This window comes from Arvicola amphibius, chromosome 14, assembly GCF_903992535.2.
Source record: "Arvicola amphibius chromosome 14, mArvAmp1.2, whole genome shotgun sequence".
Taxonomy (NCBI): domain Eukaryota; kingdom Metazoa; phylum Chordata; class Mammalia; order Rodentia; family Cricetidae; genus Arvicola; species Arvicola amphibius.
This window is the reverse complement of record NC_052060.1, coordinates 35,804,007-35,824,366: the sequence shown is the minus strand read 5'-3', so window position 1 is coordinate 35,824,366 and position 20,360 is coordinate 35,804,007. Positions and strand designations below refer to the sequence as shown.

Here is a 20,360-nt window from a genome sequence, read left to right as displayed (position 1 = left end):
GGTCTAGAACTAAGTGAGGGAGGCCAGTCTCTTCCAACCTCATCTGATGACATCTGGCCACAGCAAGTGTGGGTGTTCATGGGGAACAAGTGAGTTGAAGAGGAGGGGGAAAGTAGCATCCCTTGATAAAGGTGGGGAGATGGAAGCCCTGTATTCCTCACCCATGGCCAATTTCAGAGGGAGGGGAAAGTTACAATTTAAGCTTTGGCGAAGCATGGCAGTGGAGGAATAGGGGAGATAATGGCTTGGATGTGGCATCACTTAAGGCTTAAGAAAGCAGGGATGCAGTCAAAGCACCCCCAAGCCCCGTAGTATAAATGGAGACAGCATGTTCATTTCCCCACCACCCAGACCTGAATAATCACACAGAAACTATATTAATTCCAACACTGTTTGGCCAATGGCTCAGGCACATTTCTAGCTAGCTCTTACATCTTAATCTATTTCTATTGTTTTATATTTTACCCTGAGGCTCATGGTTTACTGGTAAGGTTCTGGCATCTTTCTCCTTCAGCATCTACATGGCATCTCTGACTCTGCCTTCTTTCTCCCTGCATTCAGTTTAGTTTTCCCACCTACCTATATTCTACCCTGCCATAGGCCAAAGTAGCTTTTTTATTAACTAATGGTAATAAAACATATTCATATCATGCAGAGGAGAATCCCACATCATCTCCCTTTTTCCATCTAAATAAAAATTAAGGTTTTAACTTTAACACAGCAGTAGTCCCATGGCTGCTACCTGAAGCCTTGCCATCTATTCTAAGGGTCAACACAAGGCTGTGGCAGGAGGGTGGGATGGGCAAAGTCAGACTCAGGTCACATGTCAGCAATAGGCAATTGCATGACGTGTCTATTCACAGTTGTGTTAGCTGTGCCCACTGCTGCCAAAGGAAACTGATTTCAACACACCTTCTTGGTCCCAGAAGTTCAACTAGGCAGCCAGTGGTTACACTCCACAGAAGATATGACACAGCACAACTCAGGTATTTCAAACAGACAATAAATCAGTATCAAAACAGTGTCTAAGGATGGATGAAGTCTCGGTGGAATTTCCTCTCCAGGACTTTGGGATCTACAGAATGAATCTAGAAAATTCACTATTGTGGAAAATAGAGACTTGGGTTGGACTGGGGAGAGGTGGCTGGGGCCTTGGTGGCTAATTGCCTTAACACTGTCCTTCTGGTGGCTGTGTCAACTTCATGTTCTCTTTTGGCATTGTCAAGTGCCAAAGCTCCTGTAGGGTGACTTTGAGGCTGTGGGAATTCTGCCGCTTTGCCAGCACCCATGTGACCCGTGGATCCACCACGCCATTTGAACTACTCACGCCACTCATAATGACTTTCGTTACAAATCTTACAGATGGAAGTGCTTCTGGGTATTTAGGCCCACATCCTATTTTAAACTGTATATTCAGTTTTCATAAATGGTTCTTGGAGGCCCAGGTATCACCCCTGTCCATCTTGTAAGTGTCAGGTCTTCATCATCCTCTAGACCCTAGCTAACTGTGCTGTGCCTACTCCCTCCTGGCCTTCTTCCGGCTCTTCCAACAGTTGTAAATTTTGAGGGACTTTTACTCCAGAGACTGTGGTGGCTGCCACCTTGTGTGGCAAATAATTTTAATCTCAGTGTTCTCTAAATGTTAATTGTAGGTCCTCCATACAGAAAAGCAAAACTGACATCTTAGGAGAGACATTATAATTCCACAGAAAGAAAATCAAGGTGCTTTTCTCAAAACTTTCCGTAATGAACCCACAGTGACTCAGAGGGGACTCGAGAACTCATTCCAGGATTCCGGCTCTGCAAGTAGGAACATGCCACAGGCACCAGCGAGCAATCTGCCTGAGCTCTGAACCTGGAAACCAAAGGCTGCTATGAAATGATGTGACCAAGCCAAGAGATGGCTGTTACCAAAACAAAGCATGGGCGTGCCATCAAGCAGGAAAAGAAGCAAGAATAGCACTACACAGAAGATACGTTTTATATACTAACCCTTACAGGTGTGTACTTAATTCTCTGTAGGTCCAGAATGCAAAGAGCTCACTAAGTTGATGACAAACACAGTCCACAGACTTCCAAATGCTATTACTAAACCCAAAGTCAGCATGCAGACATCTGTGCAACACTACGCTCTAAACTCTTAAGAGGTAGCATGTCTTTCAAGGGTCTACCCATGTGTCCTCCTCCTTCACAATTCTCTGCTTGGATTCTGTTCACACTTCGTTCTCATCCATCTCTGTAGGAGAAGTCCTATGGGTAAAATAGGATGAATAGCCCCCATCCTCGGGTATAGGACTCTGTGTTGGCCAGTTGTTTTCTTGTAAGAGTGGTCTCGGAGACAAGATAAACTGTGTTTCAAAAGATTCCACTGACTCCCCGTCTTCCTTCTCCAACAGGAGCTGATACTCTCCAAACCTAAGCATGCACTTGTAGGGCAAGTCCATTTTATTGAGGTAGCCAAGCTCCTGATTGTCCACCATCAAGCTGGTCTTCTTACTCATGTTTTTTATTTCAAATGAGAGAACAGAGCTGTTGAACTGTTTAAACGGCTGTAAAGCAAACTGCACTCGGGAAACCTGTTTGTCCTGAAAAGTGTAGCGACAGACATTGGAATTCCGTCCAAATCTCACCACTTCAATAGAAGGAAATTTCTCTTTGTTGCAAAACCTGATTGATTTAAATATTCCACTTTGCTGCTGGCTGGGATGATAAACAGTCATCTGGAGACAAGTTACGGTCTCTTCTGTGTCCGCGTCTTCAAAGGACATCATGACGCTCTCTGGCCTGCAACAGTTGAAACACCAGGTTAGTTCAGCCCAGACTGCGCTAAGAGGATGCTCAAAATGTGGCCAGGGATCCTAAGCTAAGAAAACGATGTACAGAATACTAGACTAATCCCTCTTCTCTCGCCTTGTTTCATTTCTCCTCTGACCATTTTCATCATGCAGGTGATGATTATTAGCAGCGCAGTGATTCAGGGGAAGCCAAGGGAAGTCTCATTTAAGTAGTGACACACGCCTAGAAACATGACGGATGTAGTTTAAAAATAAAATCAGGTGTGTCATGGTGGCACACCCTTTTAATTCTTGAGATGTAGAGGCAGAAGGATCATGAGTTCAAGCTCAGCGTGGGCTACCTAGTGACACTGTACCAAAAACAATCGGTTTGAGTTTTAATATCCTCTGAGGATTGATACACAGTGAAAACCTATACTCTATTAATTCTAGTATAACATGATCAATATAAATTGTGAAACCTGTTTTAAATAAAAAACTTAAAGGTTATAAACAGGGAGCTGTAGAGATGGGGTAACTGCTAAGGGCACTGATTGTTCTTCCAGAGGAACCTGGTTAGATGCCCAGCATCTATATATGGCTCACAACCTTCTGTTACTCCAGTTCCAGGGAATGCAACACCCTCTTCTGGCCTCCTTGGGCACTGCATGCACATGGTGCACATATACACATATAAGCAAAAACACCCACATACACAAAAAATAAACATTTTAAATTAGAATTATATAAATAAATCTTGCAACATTGCCACCTTAAATAATGAAATGTTGAGTTTCTAGTAGATTAATGGTTAAACAGTAAATACTTTGAATGATTGCTATATTCTATAATTTAGATGTCACATTTTTAGCAACTCGCATGAGGCCAGCACAGTAGCCTTCACTGCTACTGGGGTAATTTGTAAACATCTTGAAAAGCCTTCATTAATCACAGCAATTCCACCTAACTCCTGTTGGCATCCCTGGAACCCAAGGCCTGAGGTGCCCCAACTAGACCTCACACTGCATAGATCTACTACAGTGCTGGTGGGTTGGGGTGTTGTTTATAGGATTACAAACAGGACAGGAAAATTCATTTCTTAAAATTTCCTAAAGCTATTTTGAATCAGAACTATCATTTAAAAAAAAAACCTAACGTTTTAAAACTACCTGCACATATGACTTAAAAGTTCAAGAAATAAAAAGCACTTAGAAACAAGGCTCTCATTCAATCCTAATCTTTTAATTTTTTTTGTCCTAGAGAAAGCCACTACAAAGTGGCCTTTAACTCTGCAAACAGGTTCTCCACATAAGTATAATTATGTGAGCATGCACACATGTGTGCACATACCCATGTGCACATACACGCACACATAAATGCATGCAAGCACATGTTTCTCCACAGAGAATAATTTCTCTCATACAAATAGAAACACATTATATTTAGTTCTGGACCTTGATGGCTTCATGCCTATGGGTGACTTTTTGCCTTAGCCACACAACTTCCACCAAGTGTGCTGAGAGCACCACTGCCAATGGTTGCTAAGTGTTCACTGTGGCCTCTGAATGACTCTCACTTGTCCGTGTGGTTGGTTTTTATCTGCTCCTGCTGAGTTAGGGCCTAGGAAGCAATACTCTTCAATGATATTTTTACATTTTATTGATTTTTATTTTATGTGCATTGGTGTTTCGCCTGTATATGTTTGTGTGAGGGTATCAGATTCCCTGGAACTGGAGTTACAGACAGTTGTAAGCTGCCATGAGGATACTGGGAATTAAACTGGGGTTCTCTGGAAGACCAGCCAGTGCTCTTAACCACTGAGCCTTCTCTCCAGTCCTCATCAATGAGATTTTACAATTAAGTGAAATTTATAGCTGTTCTGGTCTTGTTTATAACAAAGCAAAAATCAGGGTTTTTTTGTTTGTTTGTTTTTGGTTTTGTTTTTTTTTTTTTTTTTTTCTTTCTTTGTTTATTGTTTTTTTTTTTTTTTTTTTTTTGAGACAGGGTTTCTCTGTAGCTTTGGAACCTGTCCTGGAACTAACTCTGTAGACAAGGCAGGCCTCAAACACACAGAAATCTGTCTGCCTCTGCCTTCCGAGTGCTGGGATTAAAGGCATGTGCCACCACTGTCTGGCTAATCAGTTAGTATTAAACTACTATCTTGGTATCAAAACAATGCTGTTTTGAAAACTACTTTCACTACCCTTTGATCTTTGCCTTTTGCTGTGTTGCTTTTCTTGAGAGGGTCTGTGATGGTTTGAATGAGAATGGCCCCATAGACCCATAGACTTATATATGACAGTATTTGGTCCCCAGTAGGTAGAACTGTTAGGAGGTGTGGCCTTGTTAGAGGCGGCATAGAGATGGTGGCCTTTGGGGTTTCAAAGGTTGACACCATTCTGAGTTAATTCTCTCTGCCCGGTGTTTGTGTTTCATTGTGAGTTTTCATCCTACTGTTGTAGTACCAAGCCTGCCTGGCAGCTGCCACGGTCCTCACGATGAAGGTCACGGACTCTAACTCTCTGAAACTGTAATCCCCAAATAAACTCTTCTAACTGAAAGCCTTGGTCATGGTGTCACATCATGGCAAGAGAACACACCTAAGTCTGGGTCTCCATATGTAGCCCCTCCCAATGTCCCCATCATACCCAGTGCTGTCTGCTTTGAAGACATTATTCTTCTCTGTTTTACAAAGTCAGGCTGCTAAAATCAAGCTTCGTTCATTTATTCCATAAATGACAGCCAAGGAAAATGTCTTTTGTAAACTTATAAATTAATCTTTCATTTTATATTCATATCTCTTAGACATTGTTGCAGCATACAGAACTTTGTAACAAGGAAAGAGATCCTTGTGTAAATTTAAAAAAAAAATAGCAGTGAGAGGAATCCTCAAAATCTTGGGCCCAAGGATATAAAAATAATTAAAACATAAGCAGGCAAGAATTAGCTAGCATGCAATGGGAAGAACTGATTAAACCACTTCACGATATCTTTTGAATATTCTCCATTATGATAATAAAGTCTCATTATTTGGGAAGCAGACAACATGCATGAGAATAATGACACTGTTATGTGACGATGTAATTAGCAATTGATAAAAAAATTCATTGTTGTGAACCTTGTGTGATATCGAATTTCCACCTATATTCCCTGTTCACTTAAAATTTTTCTGCAGTAAAACTGCATTACACTTGCAAGTTAAAACATCAAACTAAAATGAAGGACTTGGAAGACAGCTTGGCTGGTGAAGCACTTGCCTCGCCAACGTGAGGAGTACGCCTAGATCTCCAGGATTCACATAAACACCCGGGAGCATGTCCAACATACATGTCATCCCAGTGCTGGTAAGAGAGAGGGCAGCAGCATGCAGGCCCCTGGAGCTCACTGGCCAGCTAAGCCTAGCCTACTTTGCAAAAAAGGTAGGCCAATGAGAGGCTTTGTCTCAGAGAAGGTAGGAGACGCCTGAGGAGTAACACCTGACCTTAGCCTCTGGTCTCCACATGCATGCAGGTACCCGTGCCTACAACACATATCACACACACTCACACACGCACACACACACCACACACACACACACACACACACAGGGTTTTCTGATAAGAAGCAACGAGTTAAGAAAAAAAAAATGAAGAGCAGAAACTATCTTTACTTTGTCCAGGGAATGGTTCAGCTCCAGCTCATCCACGGGCTTTGATGGTTATAAAAGAACTATGTTTAAAAAAAAAAAAAACAGTAGTTTCTCAAATACAGTGTGTTTGGTGACAGCTAAATACAGTTTTGTATGCTTTAGATAACACATTCTGTCTTTTGAATTGATCCATTTGCCAAAAGCATTTGGTGCAAATAGGCTCTCAGTCCCGGGACCCAGGGAAGACAGACATAGCCCTCACCATAAGGGGGAAACTGGCATACTCTTTAAGTCAGGGGCCCACAGGAATCTTGGTATGAATGCATTCTTAGGGTCTGATGGACCTCAGAGTCCACAACTGTGATTCCTTCCAGCCAACACCAAGGTAGAGAGAGTGCTTACTGTTCCTTGTTCTCTATTGTTCCCAGTTGGTCCTTTAGAGAAGGATCCCCTACTTGAGACTGCTGCTGGCCCATTAACAATGACCAACACAAATAGAAACACTTGTGGAAGCTGTGTTGAAGCTTACTTCCTGGCAGTTTTTTCCCTCCAAAACAGGGTTTTCTTGTGTAGCCCTGGCTGTACCGGAACTCACTCTGTAGACCCCCCAGCCTTTGCCTTCAGAGTACTGGGATTAAAGGTGTGCGCCATCACCAAGATGCTTTAAAAGCCATTGCCGTGTAGTTTTGCTTTCCTTCATGCCCTGCCACAACATCAGCAGCCCCCTAAAGAAGTAGTTCAGGCTGAGTGCCAGAGAGAAGGGCCAAAGATGGACACATAAGGCATATAACTATCCTATGAGCAAGAGATCCATTTCCTGGGATTCTCGAGGCATTTGCTGCTGCCTCCTAGGGTCGCCTAAGATGACAAATGCAGTCACCTGTCTCGGAGCCCTGAAATGATGACAAATTGACAGAGGACTTCTACTTGTGATGTGCCTCTCACATGCTAGGCAGGGTGCTGAGTCCTGTCCTGTACCATCTTAGCTTATCTTCAGAAGAGTCCTATGGATTGCCCTTTTACAGGAGAGGGAGACGGAGTTACCGAGAATTTAAAGAATGGGTTCTGGTCTAAAACAAGGAGTCAAAGTCCAGATGCAAACTCTAACGCACTGTCTCTTAGCCCTCCACAGACTGCCTTTCTTCCAGGGCTAAGAGTTATACTTTGGAAACTAAGGAAGCTAAGAGAAGGGGGGCTTAGAAGTATGTGTGCTGTTGCCAGCAAGGTACCAACTTAGACTCCACTGTGAAGGGGGGAAGAGCTGCTGGTGCTGCCTCTTAAGACGATGCAATCCAAAGCATCAATTTCCCACAAATGTCAATCATCCTGACACCTGCATGTGAGACCACAAGCACAGAACTACCATTCCCTGGCAGCTGAGCAGATTGTTTGGGGAGTGACAAAGGCCAATGAGCGAACTAACATGCTACTTTCCAGAGGCACAAGGTCCCTCTCCAAAGCAGCTTGATCTCTCCAATCTCTAGCACTTCAGTGTTCAGTAGGAAGACAGAAATCAGTAGCTAGAATAACAGATTTAAGGGTGGTAGCAGTAGGTTCAAAAAAAAGTTTTGAACTATGCTAGTTTTCAATTACCAAATACACAGAAGGCCATCAGGGTATACAGGGTAACTGAGGAAAGGCAAACCAAGCACCAACAAGAGAGACCCTTCTCACCTCACACTCTGCATCTTCGGAATCTGATACCACGTACGCTCAGACCTATTCAAATAGTTAACAGTATTTTTCTTTACCAAAACCACAAGTCATCTTCTCTTTGTGGAATAAAGTAGAATTGGAGAGTAAAGTCTCATTAGCAACATGTGCCTTACCCTGTCTGTTACTGCTGTCTGACATCACTAACTTGTAAAACACTAACATCCGGCCAACAGCAAACTCTGTTAACAAAGAAACTATTCTATAACAAAGAGATACATGAAATAAAAAGCAAGTTCTGCCAACAGGCCTGAGCCAACAGCCCTGCGCTCCAGACTCAGAGCCAACCTTTTGCATGCTGGATCCCAAGAGGCACATACTCACCTGAGAGCCTTCAGTGACAGCAGTTAGCTAGATCAGGACTCCAGAGCCTTTTCTCTTCTCCTGAGGAGGGAAAAGAAGAATGATATGTGTAGGTGTGTTAGGTGCAAAGTAGCATCAACACCCCAACTATACACACGGCACCTCCTCTCTGACCCCTGTGTCCCGTGAAACCGGTGAAGGGCTACCCGGCTCCGCTTTGGCTGGAGGCTGATACTGGTTTCGAATGCCACAAATAAGAAGATGGAGATGTTTTTCTAAAATGAACCAGGAGGACAAACAGTTTAACAGAAAGTTTGCTCGGCTCCCCTGGGAGGTCACGTGCGATTAAGGTTTCTCACATTTTGAGAATTTGTTTTGTTTTGTTTAAAATAGTGCTGGCTGTAAAGAGAAGTTTCTCCTCTGAATGACGAGCTAGGAAAATTAACCCCTCTAGAACGTTCACCTTCACCTCCTTCTGCTCCAGTTCTTAGCTTCTAAGACAGAGTATGATTTCAAGATGGACATTTCTATTTTTAGCAAAAGCTGTTCTCCCTGACAAACACCCAAAACTGAGATGGTAGAAAGGGAAAGGAAACTTAGAAGAAACAAAAGGCAAAAAACGATCCTCTTGCCCAACTCCCTCAGTTGCCATGGCCCCGCGGGGTGGCTTAGAAGACTTCTGTCCGCTAATTTTAAGCCAAAGAAGACCTACACTACAGAGTCAGCAGCCTTTTTTGTTCCCAATCTTGTAGGGAGAGTGAGGAAAAGCAAAAGCAAGCACCAAGAGTGGAGAGCCTGAGGTGAGCACAGCGCTTTCCAGTGACCATGACCGCGAGTCTCTGTCTCCCTCTGTCCACACGCCAGTTTCAACCCCATCCGAGTCCCCTTCACCCCCCTTCCGTGGCTGTGGACCCCCCCTGCGGATCACCCCTCCCCCTCCAGCACCCGGAAGTTCTTTCTGAGCCGAAAGCCCGGGGAAAATCCCCGAGTAGGACGACGGCCGGCTTTTCTGTTATCTGGTTGCAGCTGGGAGGTGGGTCTGGACCAACACTGTGCACCCCGGACCGGCTCTCCGGGGAGCCTTGGGCAGGTGGGAAAGTTTCCCTAGTTCAATGACTGAGCTAGGCGGCGGGGAACCAGGACGTTGGTTCCCGTGAGCCAGAATGCACAATGGGCATTCTTTTTCTGGTTTCCGATTAGGTGAAAAGTTTACAAAGAACGGGAGAAAACAAAGACACACACACACCCGCCCTCCCAGTATTGCTCGTATCTCCCTTATTTTGTAAAGATTACATACTAAATTTATATATCTGGGATCGAGCTGTCTATAATATTTTTAAACTTTTCCTTGTTGTGTAGTGCACATTTGCCTGTAAATCAAGCCATGGAGGGGCAGCAGATGATGACCCCCTGAAAACTTTTTGACAAAACTGCCCTCTTGGAGGGGAAAAAAAAAAGAAAAAAGAAAAAAGAAAGAAAGAAAAAGAAAGTGACTTTCCTCACCCTCACCCCAGACTGCTGACCTGGGGACTTCAGGGTTTGTGAGCCTTGCTGAGCCTCTGATGAAAATGGCAGGACGTGGTCTCGTGGGGGGGACCGTCCCTGCCACGGCAGTGCGAGCTCGCCGAACCCGCCAGTAGCCGATCCTCCGGCGCCACGGAACCTCCCACGCGCGCGCCAAGAGCGGCCTCGTGTGGGTTTCTTCGCAAAGTCCTCGCCGCTCAGGAAGCCCGCAAAGCCAGCCAGGAGGTCACCACCGTCCTCCCGGCCCTTTCTCACAGGAAGCCCTGCCCTCCGAGGTCTCCTGACCCGGTCTGGGGAGCCGGGCACCCGGGCTGACCGCGCCTTCTCCAACGAGAGGCTGCTCTAGACTACATGTGATCCGGGAGCTAGGCTTTGACAAGAAGGGAACTGGGGCCCTTCCTGGTGAAGGGCGGCCGTCGGGTGGTGGACCAGCAGGGAGTTGGAGGAATAGTTAGGACTGTGAGGATGTGTACCTGCTGTCCGGGATGGGGACCGTGACTACTCTGTGCTGATGCTGAACTCAGGGCGGGGCGAGGGGAGTAGATAAGAGTCCAGCCACAGCAAAGACAGGGTTGGAACCTGCCTCCGGATGTTGCCACCCTGTACACACAGCAGTCCAGAAGCTTCCTCACCTGTTACTTCCAGCCGACCTTCCCTTCTTCGCCCAACACAGCCCTGGATGGGGGGGGGGAGAGCAACCTTGTGGGGGGTTCTTCAGAGCACAGTGAGTACTCGAACACTGATTTCCGAAGTTCAAGGAGACTGGATCGGGAAAACAGAAGGCGAGAGTCCGGAGATGGATGGGAATGGGATTCTGTATAGGGAGAAAGGAGATGAAGAACAGAAGGAGAGCAAACCAGAGCGACTGGAGATGTAGCAGAGGATGTACTAGCTGTCCTCCGGGCTTGGGAACCCACGTACAGATTCTTCATTTTTCTGAAGCTGTTATTTGTCTGGACTCTGTCCTTCTTTGGCAATTAAAATGATGAGGACTTTGTGGTTTCTGCTTTGTTGGCAGTTTACCAGGAGGGCTTTTTTTTCTCTCCAATTTCAGTTGGGAACCCAAGAGTGGACCAGGAAGTCTGCTTTTAAGTAAAGCAGATTCCAGTAAAGGCTGTGATTTCGTTTGTTAATGATCAACATTTATTATTTCTAGAGACAACCATAGTATCTTCTTTCAGTCAGGCAGCATCAAAGCAGGTGGAAGATAAGACATTGCCAATTTGGTTGTGCCAAATAAACTCATGCGTAAAATAATGCAAAAATTGGGGTTTCTGCTCTAATCTTTTTGTTGATAATGGTTTTTTTTTTTTTTTTTAGACAAGGCTTTGTCATGTAGCTCAGGCTAGCTTCCATCTCAAGATCCTCCTGCCCCAGTTTTCCTGAGTGCTGGCATTATGGGCCTACTCATCTCATTACACCAAAACCCTTAATCTTTAAAGTTAAGTCAAAGAAAATGTAAGGGAAAAAATAGGTAGAGTAAGGAAGAGTTGTAAATCAGTGAATTTGGTCAAAGTGCATTATACACAAGTATGGAAACCTTTGCTTAATTCCAATAATACAGAAATAGGGGCTGTTAACACTAATAAGGAAAATGCAGGTGAAAATTCAGGATACTAGAGAGCGAACCTTCTCTTAGTTTCCCTGAACTGGTTGACTTGGTTGACCCAGAATGGGACTTTAAATAAGCAAGTAGTTTGAAATGAGAACCTAAGCTCAGTCACAATAGCAACCCTCTGACAACTGGTCAACAATCATGGATCTCAGAACTGGAAATCAACTTGTGGGCAACAAGAATCAGCGAAGCATGTGCACCTCGGAGCTTCTGTTGCCTCGGGGCCTGAGGGATAGTCAGCTGTGGCTGCAGTTACTGGCCTGTGCTTATCACCTTCCAGGCAGTTACAATATGGTCATTCCAGTAACCTTGGCCCTCCCCAGCTTCTTGACAAGTGACAGAGGGCCAGAAGGAGTCTAAAACCTTGACTCAGACAAGGGCCCAAAAGGAACGGGCTCACTTGTTTCTGTGATTTCAGTTTGTTGAGTCTCCTGAAGATCCCCAGAGGACACAAACAAAATAAGTGACCTCAAATCACTCATTCCCTGAATTAGGCAGTCTCTTCTAATTGTGCCTTATTGCTGCTCCTTTGTATAAGACCATTAAAAGCAGTTTTTAAATGAGATTATTTCAGAAAGTTGCTTCAGATTTTGCTTCATCTTTATTCAGTTTTTTTCTGTTTGGGGGGGGGGTGGTTTGGGTTGTTTTGTTTTGTTTTGTTTTAAGACAGGGTTTCTTTGTAGCTTTGGGGCCTGTCCTGAAATTTGCTCTGTAGACCAGGCTGGCCTCAAACTCAAGAAGATCTGCCTGCCTCTACACATTAAGTGCCTGGCACAAAGTTAAATCCTAAGCAGAGTCGTGTTAGTCAGCTTGGAGACATGCGCAGCCCACTGTGTTGCCCTCACACATCTGCTGAGAAGGAAGAGCAGAAAGAGCGTGGTCACAGCATATTGCATGAAATTCTCAAAAATACATTTTTTTAAATCTGCTAAGAACATGACTGCTGGAACTCATGTTTTATTTCTTCTTCCTCCTCCTTGCTCCTCCACCTCCTTCTCCTCCTTCCTCCTCCCCACTTTTTCTTCTTTTGCTGCTCCCTCAAAGGGAATGTAGGGTCTCCCTGTACAGCCCAGCTTGGCCGCAGATTCATGCTTTTCCTGCCATTGTCTCTCCTCAGTGCTAGGATTACAGATGTGCACCATACCCAGTTCTGTGGTTTCCTTTTTGAAAAGGAAGCAAAATTTTCCCTTTGCTTTACTGTGGTTGTCACGCAAGAAAACCTTCTTTGGGGCCCTTGTGAACTTAGCTTTTAATGGCTGAGCCCTCTCTCTGTCCCATGAACTCATCTTTTTTTCAAGCTGGCCTCAAGGAGTGAGACTTCTGATATTCAGATATGCTCGTGGCTGCCAGCGTCTTTGACATCAGAGACTAAACTCCTTTCTCGAGACCTTACTGAAGGCCTCAGCCAACTTGTACACTTAGTTAGACTCCCATGACTGAGCCAAAGGCATTGAGTAACGTGGGGTTCATAGGAAGTACACTGAAACTGAGCTGAGCTCTTTAGGGAAGTGGCTACTCCAAGAGCCAGGCCTGACTCGTTTACTAAGCCAAAACCAAAGCAAGCGGAATCACATATGTTCTTAATACAAAAGGAAGGGGTGTCCCATCATAATGTGACTTAGTATTTAGTTTGAAAATAACATCAAATGTCCACAACCCAGCAAATTTCTATCAATCCTTCAACAATTTGAAATACACAATGTCTATTCCTGTTTAAAATTAAATAAAATTTTGTCAAGGCTAGTCAGTTAATGTCTCATTGTAACAGTCTTCCCATCATCACTGCCAACGCCCAGGATATAGGTTCCACAGAATTCCTAATTATACTTAGCTTCTTGGCAGCATTAGCCAGGTGGTTCTGTTCTTAGAATCGAGAATATGAGAAAGGGGTTATGGAATCTCCCTCTGTGGCTAAGGAAAACTGCTGAGGCTAGATGTGTATTGGGGTGTCCCTGAGTGGAAGCCCGAAGAGGCCATTGTGTGAAGCCGTGAAGGTGAAGCCTGGATTGTGTTGGAGACCCCAAAATGTTGGGGATGCCTGAGTTATGAGATATCTGCCAAAGAGAGCTGTAGACCCAGTGTGGAACCAGCCCAAGAGAGAGAGAAGTACGTGGCAGTCAACAAAGTTGAAAAAGAGTTAGAGATCTAAAGAGTGCTTTAGCATCAGACACAGAGATGCAGATTTCAGAGTTTGTCCTGCTGGTTTGGTCTTGCTTTAATCCAGTGTTTCCTCATTATGTTTCTTTTCCCTGCTTTTGGAATGGTAATGTATGTCCCGTGCCATTGCATGTTAGAAGTATGCGGTCTGCTTTTTTATTTTGATTATACAAGGGGCTGGTACTTTTAAACAGTGTTGAGATCATTATAGACTACGGGAACTTTTTTGAAGTTGGACTGGATGCATTTTTGCATTATGATGTGACTACAGGCCTATAGGGAGTGGAATGTGGTGGTATAAATAAGAATGATCTACATGGGCTCAAATGTTTGAATGCTTGGTCATCAGGGAGTGGCACTATTTCAGAAGGATAGGGAGGGTGGCCTTATTGGATAGGTGTGACCTTGTTGGAAGAAGTGTATCATTAGGGGTGGGCTTTGAGGTTTTAGAAGCCCAAGTCAGTCCCAATGTCTCTTTCTTTCTTCTGCCTGCTGATCCAGGTAAGAACTCTCAACTACTTCTCCAAGAATATGTCTGCCATCACCTTTCCTGGATACCCAGCCTTCAGGCAGGGCTAGTATCAAGTGCACGATCCTGGTTGAGTCTGATGTCACCTTGTTGAAATCCTCAACCAAATCACTTTTGAAGAGGAGCTACATAGAATGTCGCTGGTTTTGTCTGATTTGTGGTACATAATTTTGTTTTTTCTTTACTGCCATTTTGGACATTTTCTTCCCAACTTCTTTGTAGATCAAATCCCTCTTTTTTTCCCCATAAATCCTGGTTTATAGTCTGGTGATTGTGTCAAGCACTGGATTTAATTTTCAGAACAAAGAGTTGGAGGAGAAGGAGAAAGAAGAGTCATCTACTTCCTAGTATCATCTTTATATTAGCATGTGTCTATCTCTCCTGTCCATCTCCTTGCTCATTTCCAATGCTGGTTCTTTTTTTTTATCACCTCTAAGTCATCGACTCCTATTTGCTTATCTTCTCAAGCCTGTTCATTCCCTCCATTATCCAGGTTAAATTGAGCCCAGCCCTCAGTTATGTCTAGAATATCACAATAGCTTTAGAATTCTTGTTTCTTGATTCCTACCATATCCCACAATCCAGTCTTCCTACTCAAAGTTTTACTTCCAAAATTTATTTGTTTATGATAATAAACCTGAAGGTTTTCCGAGATTTGCCAGTGTTTTAGAGACAAAAGGGCATACTAATTACGATGAAGCACGAAGTGCTAATTGTGTATGCCTACTCCTGCCCACATACCCAGCTAATTCTCAGGCCTATCCTCTACTCACCTGTCACTGTGGGTCCTTAAGGCCAATTGCTTGTGTGCACTGTCAGCACCCCAGCTCCACGGCAGCACTTGGCACAAACTGGACACTTCTATCATGCTATACAAATGAATGAGTGACATCAGCTTGCTTCAGCATTTTATATTCAAAATTATAAAACCTAGATGAGCATGGTGGGGTAGCCAGTTTTTCTAAGTATATTATAATGTACTTCCTTTATAGTGTACATCTCAGATATTTACAGAAAATGAGGCTTTTGCTTTTAAATTTCTACTTGAAACTGTTATCTTGGAAAGCTTTCTGGAACCCAACACTGTGATTAAAAATAGGACATCACATCTCATCTTTCTATGGCTCTGAGAATTTTGCCAGGAATCCTTATCAGAGATAGATGTGGCCTTTGTCCAAACTCTATAAAGACAAATGACTCAACCACTGGCTTCTTCTCCCTATCAGCATCTTCTCACAGTTCCATGTGTTCATTGACTTCTTTTAGGCACTAAAATTTCACTCCTGCCAGGCGGTGGTGGCGCATGCCTTTAATCCCAACACTCGGGAGGCAGAGGTAGGCGGATCTCTGAGTTCGAGGCCAGCCTGGTCTACAAGAGCTAGTTCCAGGACAGGCTCTAGAAACTACAGGGAAACCCTGTCTCGAAACCCCCCCCCCCCAAAAAAAATTCACTCCTGTTCAAATAATTCCTGACATTTTTTAAAACTCACCTGTCTCCAAACAGGGGTCTATGAAAAAGTAACAAGTACTGAAGTTGATGGTCGCCTTTTATTATAACTTTAAATACCTACAATAGATTTCTGTGTGGTTTTCCTAAACAAAGCTCTGCATATTCTTCTTCTATTTTCCCCTCTCTTCTCAAGACAGGGTCTCCCTGTGCAGCCCTCATTGGCCTGGGATTCCCTCTGTACACCAGGACATCAGGCTGGCCTTGAACTCACAGATACTCTCCAGTCAGTCCTGAAATTAAAGGTGTGACCTACCAGGCCCATGCAGATTCTTTTAAAGACCCAACAAAATTATATAGCAAATGATTTGGATCTCCCTAACATCTCTCTACAAAGACATGAAGTCACTGGAAAAGCAATGATTGGAAAATTTTTATTTTATTCTTTTATCTCTCTAAGTTTCTATTTCCATTTCATTTCCTTCATAGATTTTTCTTGTAATAGAAAACTATATACCTTTAAGTTTTCATCATTTATATACAATGAAACTATCTATATTAAAATTATTTCTCTTCTTTGCTACAAACACTATGGAATAAATATTTTAAGACATATATTTGCAATACTTACAATAACTGTATTTTGGTTTGTAAATGATTTAAAAGACAAATACAAAGTTACATATTTGATGAATATTAAATAATAGAGTAATATTTAAGAGTGCATTTCTCAATGAGATTTATGGCACTTAAAAATTAGTTAATAGAAACACATTACATATGGTTGCAATAAGGCAACATTTTATGGAAATACATACATAAAATAGGAAACTCAGTTTAAATAAATAAATAGAAAGTTTTGTTATAGCAATTCTATGTACTTGACTTGAGCAACTTCTTTTTCTGTTTGTCTGCTTTTTCTTTTTCAAGACAAAGCCTCATTACACAGCCCTGTCTCTCCTGGAACTCATCATATAGACCAGGCTGGCCTTGAACTCACGGAAATCCCCTGAACTCTGCCTTAGGAGTATTGGGGTTAAAAGTGTGCATCACCATTGCCTGGCAGCTTAAACAACTTCTAAATTCATATATGAAGAATTATTGTCTATCATAAGATAGTTTTTAGGCAACCTAGCTTTGACTGTTTGATTCTTTCCTTCTAGTTTTGGGCTGAAGAGTTGGAATCTATCCAACTGGCCGGCCATAGTGTTTGTTGCTTAGGACGGATCCATTCACATTCTCATTTTGGGGGTTGTGTGCCAAACGCTTCACCCAAACACAGCATGTTGCTATTAATAGAATCCATTCTTTATTCACGCTAAACCTTTTCACCAAAGCAGGCTCAGAAAGGCTTGGGAAAGTTAAAATATTGCTGACCTTTTAATCTTTTTCAATAAAATATATTTTTGATAAACTTTTTATCATCTTCTCGTGCATTTTTGATATGCTTTTGTCAAAACCTGAGTCACAAACTCGTGACTCATTGCCTTCAATGAAGGACAAACCAGTTGGCAGACAAGTTCCTTCTCTGGTGAAACTGCAGGAAAACTCCTTATTTGGACCAGGGCAGAATAGAGTGAAAGAAGAGACAGCCAATGAAATATCATGAACGATGATACTGTGCTGACATCACCAAAAGGCAAGCCCTCATCGTCTCATTTCTGTGATCGGTCTCAGAGTTAGAGCGCAGTGAACTAGGTGTCACAGAGGCACGTGTGTTAGCATGTTTATTTACACTGGAGAAAGAAGTTGGGGTTTTTCTGGCAGAAGGCGCCAGCCTCAGTAACACAGTTCCCAGCATAGCTTTCCCGGCCGCAGCCGCCAAAGGGGCGTGTCCTGTGATGGAGTTACACAAGCAGGTTCAGAGCCGGCAAAGGCTTTTCCTTTCACATTCCCACTTCCTGAAACCAAAGCTGTTGAGGAGAAACGCTGTGTTTCCAGGAAGGCTGTGCCGGAATTAACGATTGTCAGAGTCACACTGCGGGTCTTAAGTGTTTCTTAACTTCTCCTGGGATAAAAGTGAGTACCAGCCGTCTAATGAGAACTTGCAGGAGATGCGGGTGCAGATGCAGGGTGGAGGTGGCAGTTTTTCCTCAGAGGTAACTACGGGAGACCCAACCGGTTCCACCTCCTAGTCTCCACCGCACTTAAGTAACTCTGGAGCTCTGAGAAACATTTGCGCTTCGAGAAGTACCTTAGTAGGGAGGGGGAAGAGAGGGCTATCTGCAATAGTAAGCTTCAGTTGTTGTGAAGAGGGGCGACAATGAACCCTTTTTAAAAAAAAAAGATTAATAGCCATGGACTGTCACAGAGCTCGCCAGACCTGCTAGTGAACAGCTAACCTTATTTCTCAGTAGAGCAATGTTTGATGAAGGCATTAGAGGATTGTTGGGATTGTTTATTTGAAACGGGGTTTGAAACCCTAAGGAAGCCATTCTAGAAGCTACCACTTGTATGGTGGAGTCAATAATTTTGCCAGGACACAGCTAGATGGAAGTCACTCTGCACACTTGGATAGAAGTGACAGAAATTCTGGGTATGGGCAAGATTTTTGTTAAAAGGAAAGCACGAATTAAAAATTAAACTCCTTTGTGTGTCTGGGTGGAATAGTCCTTTCACTAAGAGATTTTAACATTGGAAAGTAGCCCTGGAGTGTCACAAATGAAAACCTTAGAAGTTGTGAGGGTTTATGGCGCTTGCTAGCACCAAGGCAGGAGCAGAGGAGAGAATTTTATGTCACAATGTAATGGCGTCTCCTTTCTAACACACGCTTCATGGCATTGGTAAAAGCGTTGTGCTTCTAATACTCCTTGCAAAGACAACCTTGAATTTTCTCCAGCTGAGACCTCATCGCTGAAAGTATTTTAAGATTTCCCCTGTGTAATTGTTGCTTCTGCCCAAGTCTGCACATGTCTTCATGCGTCTTTCTTTCTCCTCCATGCTACTCTGAGAGCATTGATGACTGTACCATAGAACCTGTGCGTCCGGGTCCCACTTTCCCTGAGGGGTAATACACACCCTACTGATTTTAGAGGACACCTGCCAAGCCCCTCACCTGAAGCATTTGATGACATTCTCAGTTTGGCATACGTCGGAAGGGTAACTCTCGGCTCCCGAGATGTGGCTCTGTGGGAAAAGGAGGTTGTTGTCGAGCCCAACCTGGGTTCAGTCCCTGAGATCATGGTGCACAGACAGATAAGATTCTCACATGCTGTCCTCTGACATCCATGTGGACTGTGGAAGTCAGGGGCAACTGAAACACTGCCACACAGTGAGTGTTCCCCACTTGAAATACTTGAACTTGAGCCTGGCGGTGATGGCGCACGCCTTTAATCACAGCAAGAGAGAGGCAGAGGCAGGCAGATCTTGGTGAGTTCATAGGCCAGCCAGGTCTACCAAGTGAGTTCCAGGACAGGCTCCAAAAGCTGCAGAGAAACCTTGTTTTGAAAAAACAAACAAAATAAAACAAAACAACACAACAAAACAAAAAACTTGGACTTGATGTATTTTTGAGTTTGGATTTGTTTGTTGGTTGGTTGGTTTTGGTTTATTAAGACAGGATTTTTCCTTGTAGCCCTTTTTAATCCCAGCACTCAATGCGAAGTGACAGGGTCTCACTATATAGTTCTGGCTGTCCTGGAACTCACTATGTAGACCAGGCTGGCCTTGAACTCAGAAATCCCTCTGCCTCTGCCTCCTGAGTGCTGGGATTAAAGTGTACATCACCACCACCCAGCTGAAGTTTGGATTGAAAAAAAAATTGCATATACAGAATAAGATATTTTGGCAAAGATGGCCAACTAACAAAATCCACTTATATTTCTTCTATATAAACTCATAGCGTGTAAGTAATTTTATATTTTTTATTTATATGTTTACTGCACCTGCATTTTGGCTATGACCTACCACATGAGGTCAGGTATAGAGTTGTGCACTTGTGACATTACATCAGAGCTCAAAAAATTTGGGAGTGCTGGATCCTTTTGGTTTTTGGGTTCTCAAGCTAGAAACCGATGGCTTGCAGTTGGCTTTTCTTGTGGCTGGTTATTTCCATAGCTGCCCTTCATCGTTGTCACTGAGATCTACTTAGCCCTAATTTGTAAACAAGGAAGAAAAGGGAGGAATATAGACCCTACCTGCTATGTGTGCCCATAGCATCCTAGTCAGATGCTTCATCTGTGAAGACTGCCATATCCTGGATGCTTTCATCTGTGACTGCTAATATTGCGCCTGTGTTTAACCCCTGTATCTCGCACCCAGAGTGTGCCTTTGGCTCCCCCAGGCAGCCCTGCCTAGGATCTTCCCTAACCCCAGTTCATCTGTTTGCTGTAGTGCATCGCACTGGTACCTAAGCAAACGATGTCTGTCCAATTGCAAGAAAATCCCATCAGTTCATCATTGTCTTCCTTTGACATAAGCACATTTTAGAGCTTTAGCGCCGTTCCTTTTTCTTCCTCTTGTTTTGTTAACATGGCCTATATTTAAAGCCCCAGCAGTGCAGGTTGTCATTTTCCGAGATAACCATGTCCCTGTCCCGAAGTTTCCTCCCGTGACTCATGTCCTCCAACGATTATCAAGAGATGAAACCCTGTGGGTGAATACCGATGAACCAGTTTTGATGGTTATTCCTATGAATCGCGGGTGGCTTTAATAAGTCCTCTGTGCAGAGG

At 43.6% G+C, this 20,360-nt stretch overlaps 2 protein-coding genes and 1 pseudogene across 10 annotated transcripts in view; 1 reads left to right on the top strand and 2 right to left on the bottom strand.

The window, feature by feature from the left end:
- Positions 1-1,168: 1,168 nt before the first annotated feature.
- Positions 1,169-2,107, bottom strand: LOC119800681 (annotated as a pseudogene).
- Tifa (TRAF interacting protein with forkhead associated domain) lies at positions 1,392-10,631 on the bottom strand. Of its 3 annotated transcripts, none has more exons than XM_038311361.1 (3): positions 10,575-10,631; positions 8,440-8,499; positions 1,392-2,784 (listed from the first exon to the last, which is right to left on the bottom strand). In XM_038311361.1, exon 3 carries the CDS (start codon positions 2,769-2,771, stop codon positions 2,214-2,216), a length of 558 nt encoding a protein of 185 aa, XP_038167289.1. In that variant the 5' UTR covers positions 2,772-2,784; positions 8,440-8,499; positions 10,575-10,631; the 3' UTR covers positions 1,392-2,213. The 3 variants fall into 3 exon arrangements, with proteins under 3 accessions (XP_038167289.1, XP_038167290.1, XP_038167288.1); XM_038311362.1 differs by lacking the exon at positions 10,575-10,631 and adding an exon at positions 10,416-10,470; XM_038311360.1 differs by lacking the exon at positions 10,575-10,631 and adding an exon at positions 9,942-10,185.
- Positions 10,632-17,398: 6,767 nt separating this feature from the next.
- Alpk1 (alpha kinase 1) overlaps positions 17,399-20,360 on the top strand; it is a 91,337-nt gene continuing 88,375 nt past the window's right edge. For 5 of the 7 annotated variants that reach the window (XM_038311028.2, XM_038311029.2, XM_038311031.2 and 2 more), the window contains exon 1: positions 17,399-17,709. The gene's annotated coding sequence lies outside the window, so the exon portion shown is untranslated. Of the gene's footprint in view, positions 17,790-20,360 lie in introns of all 7 variants that reach the window. The other 2 variants (XM_038311034.2, XM_038311033.2) reach the window with 1 other exon arrangement.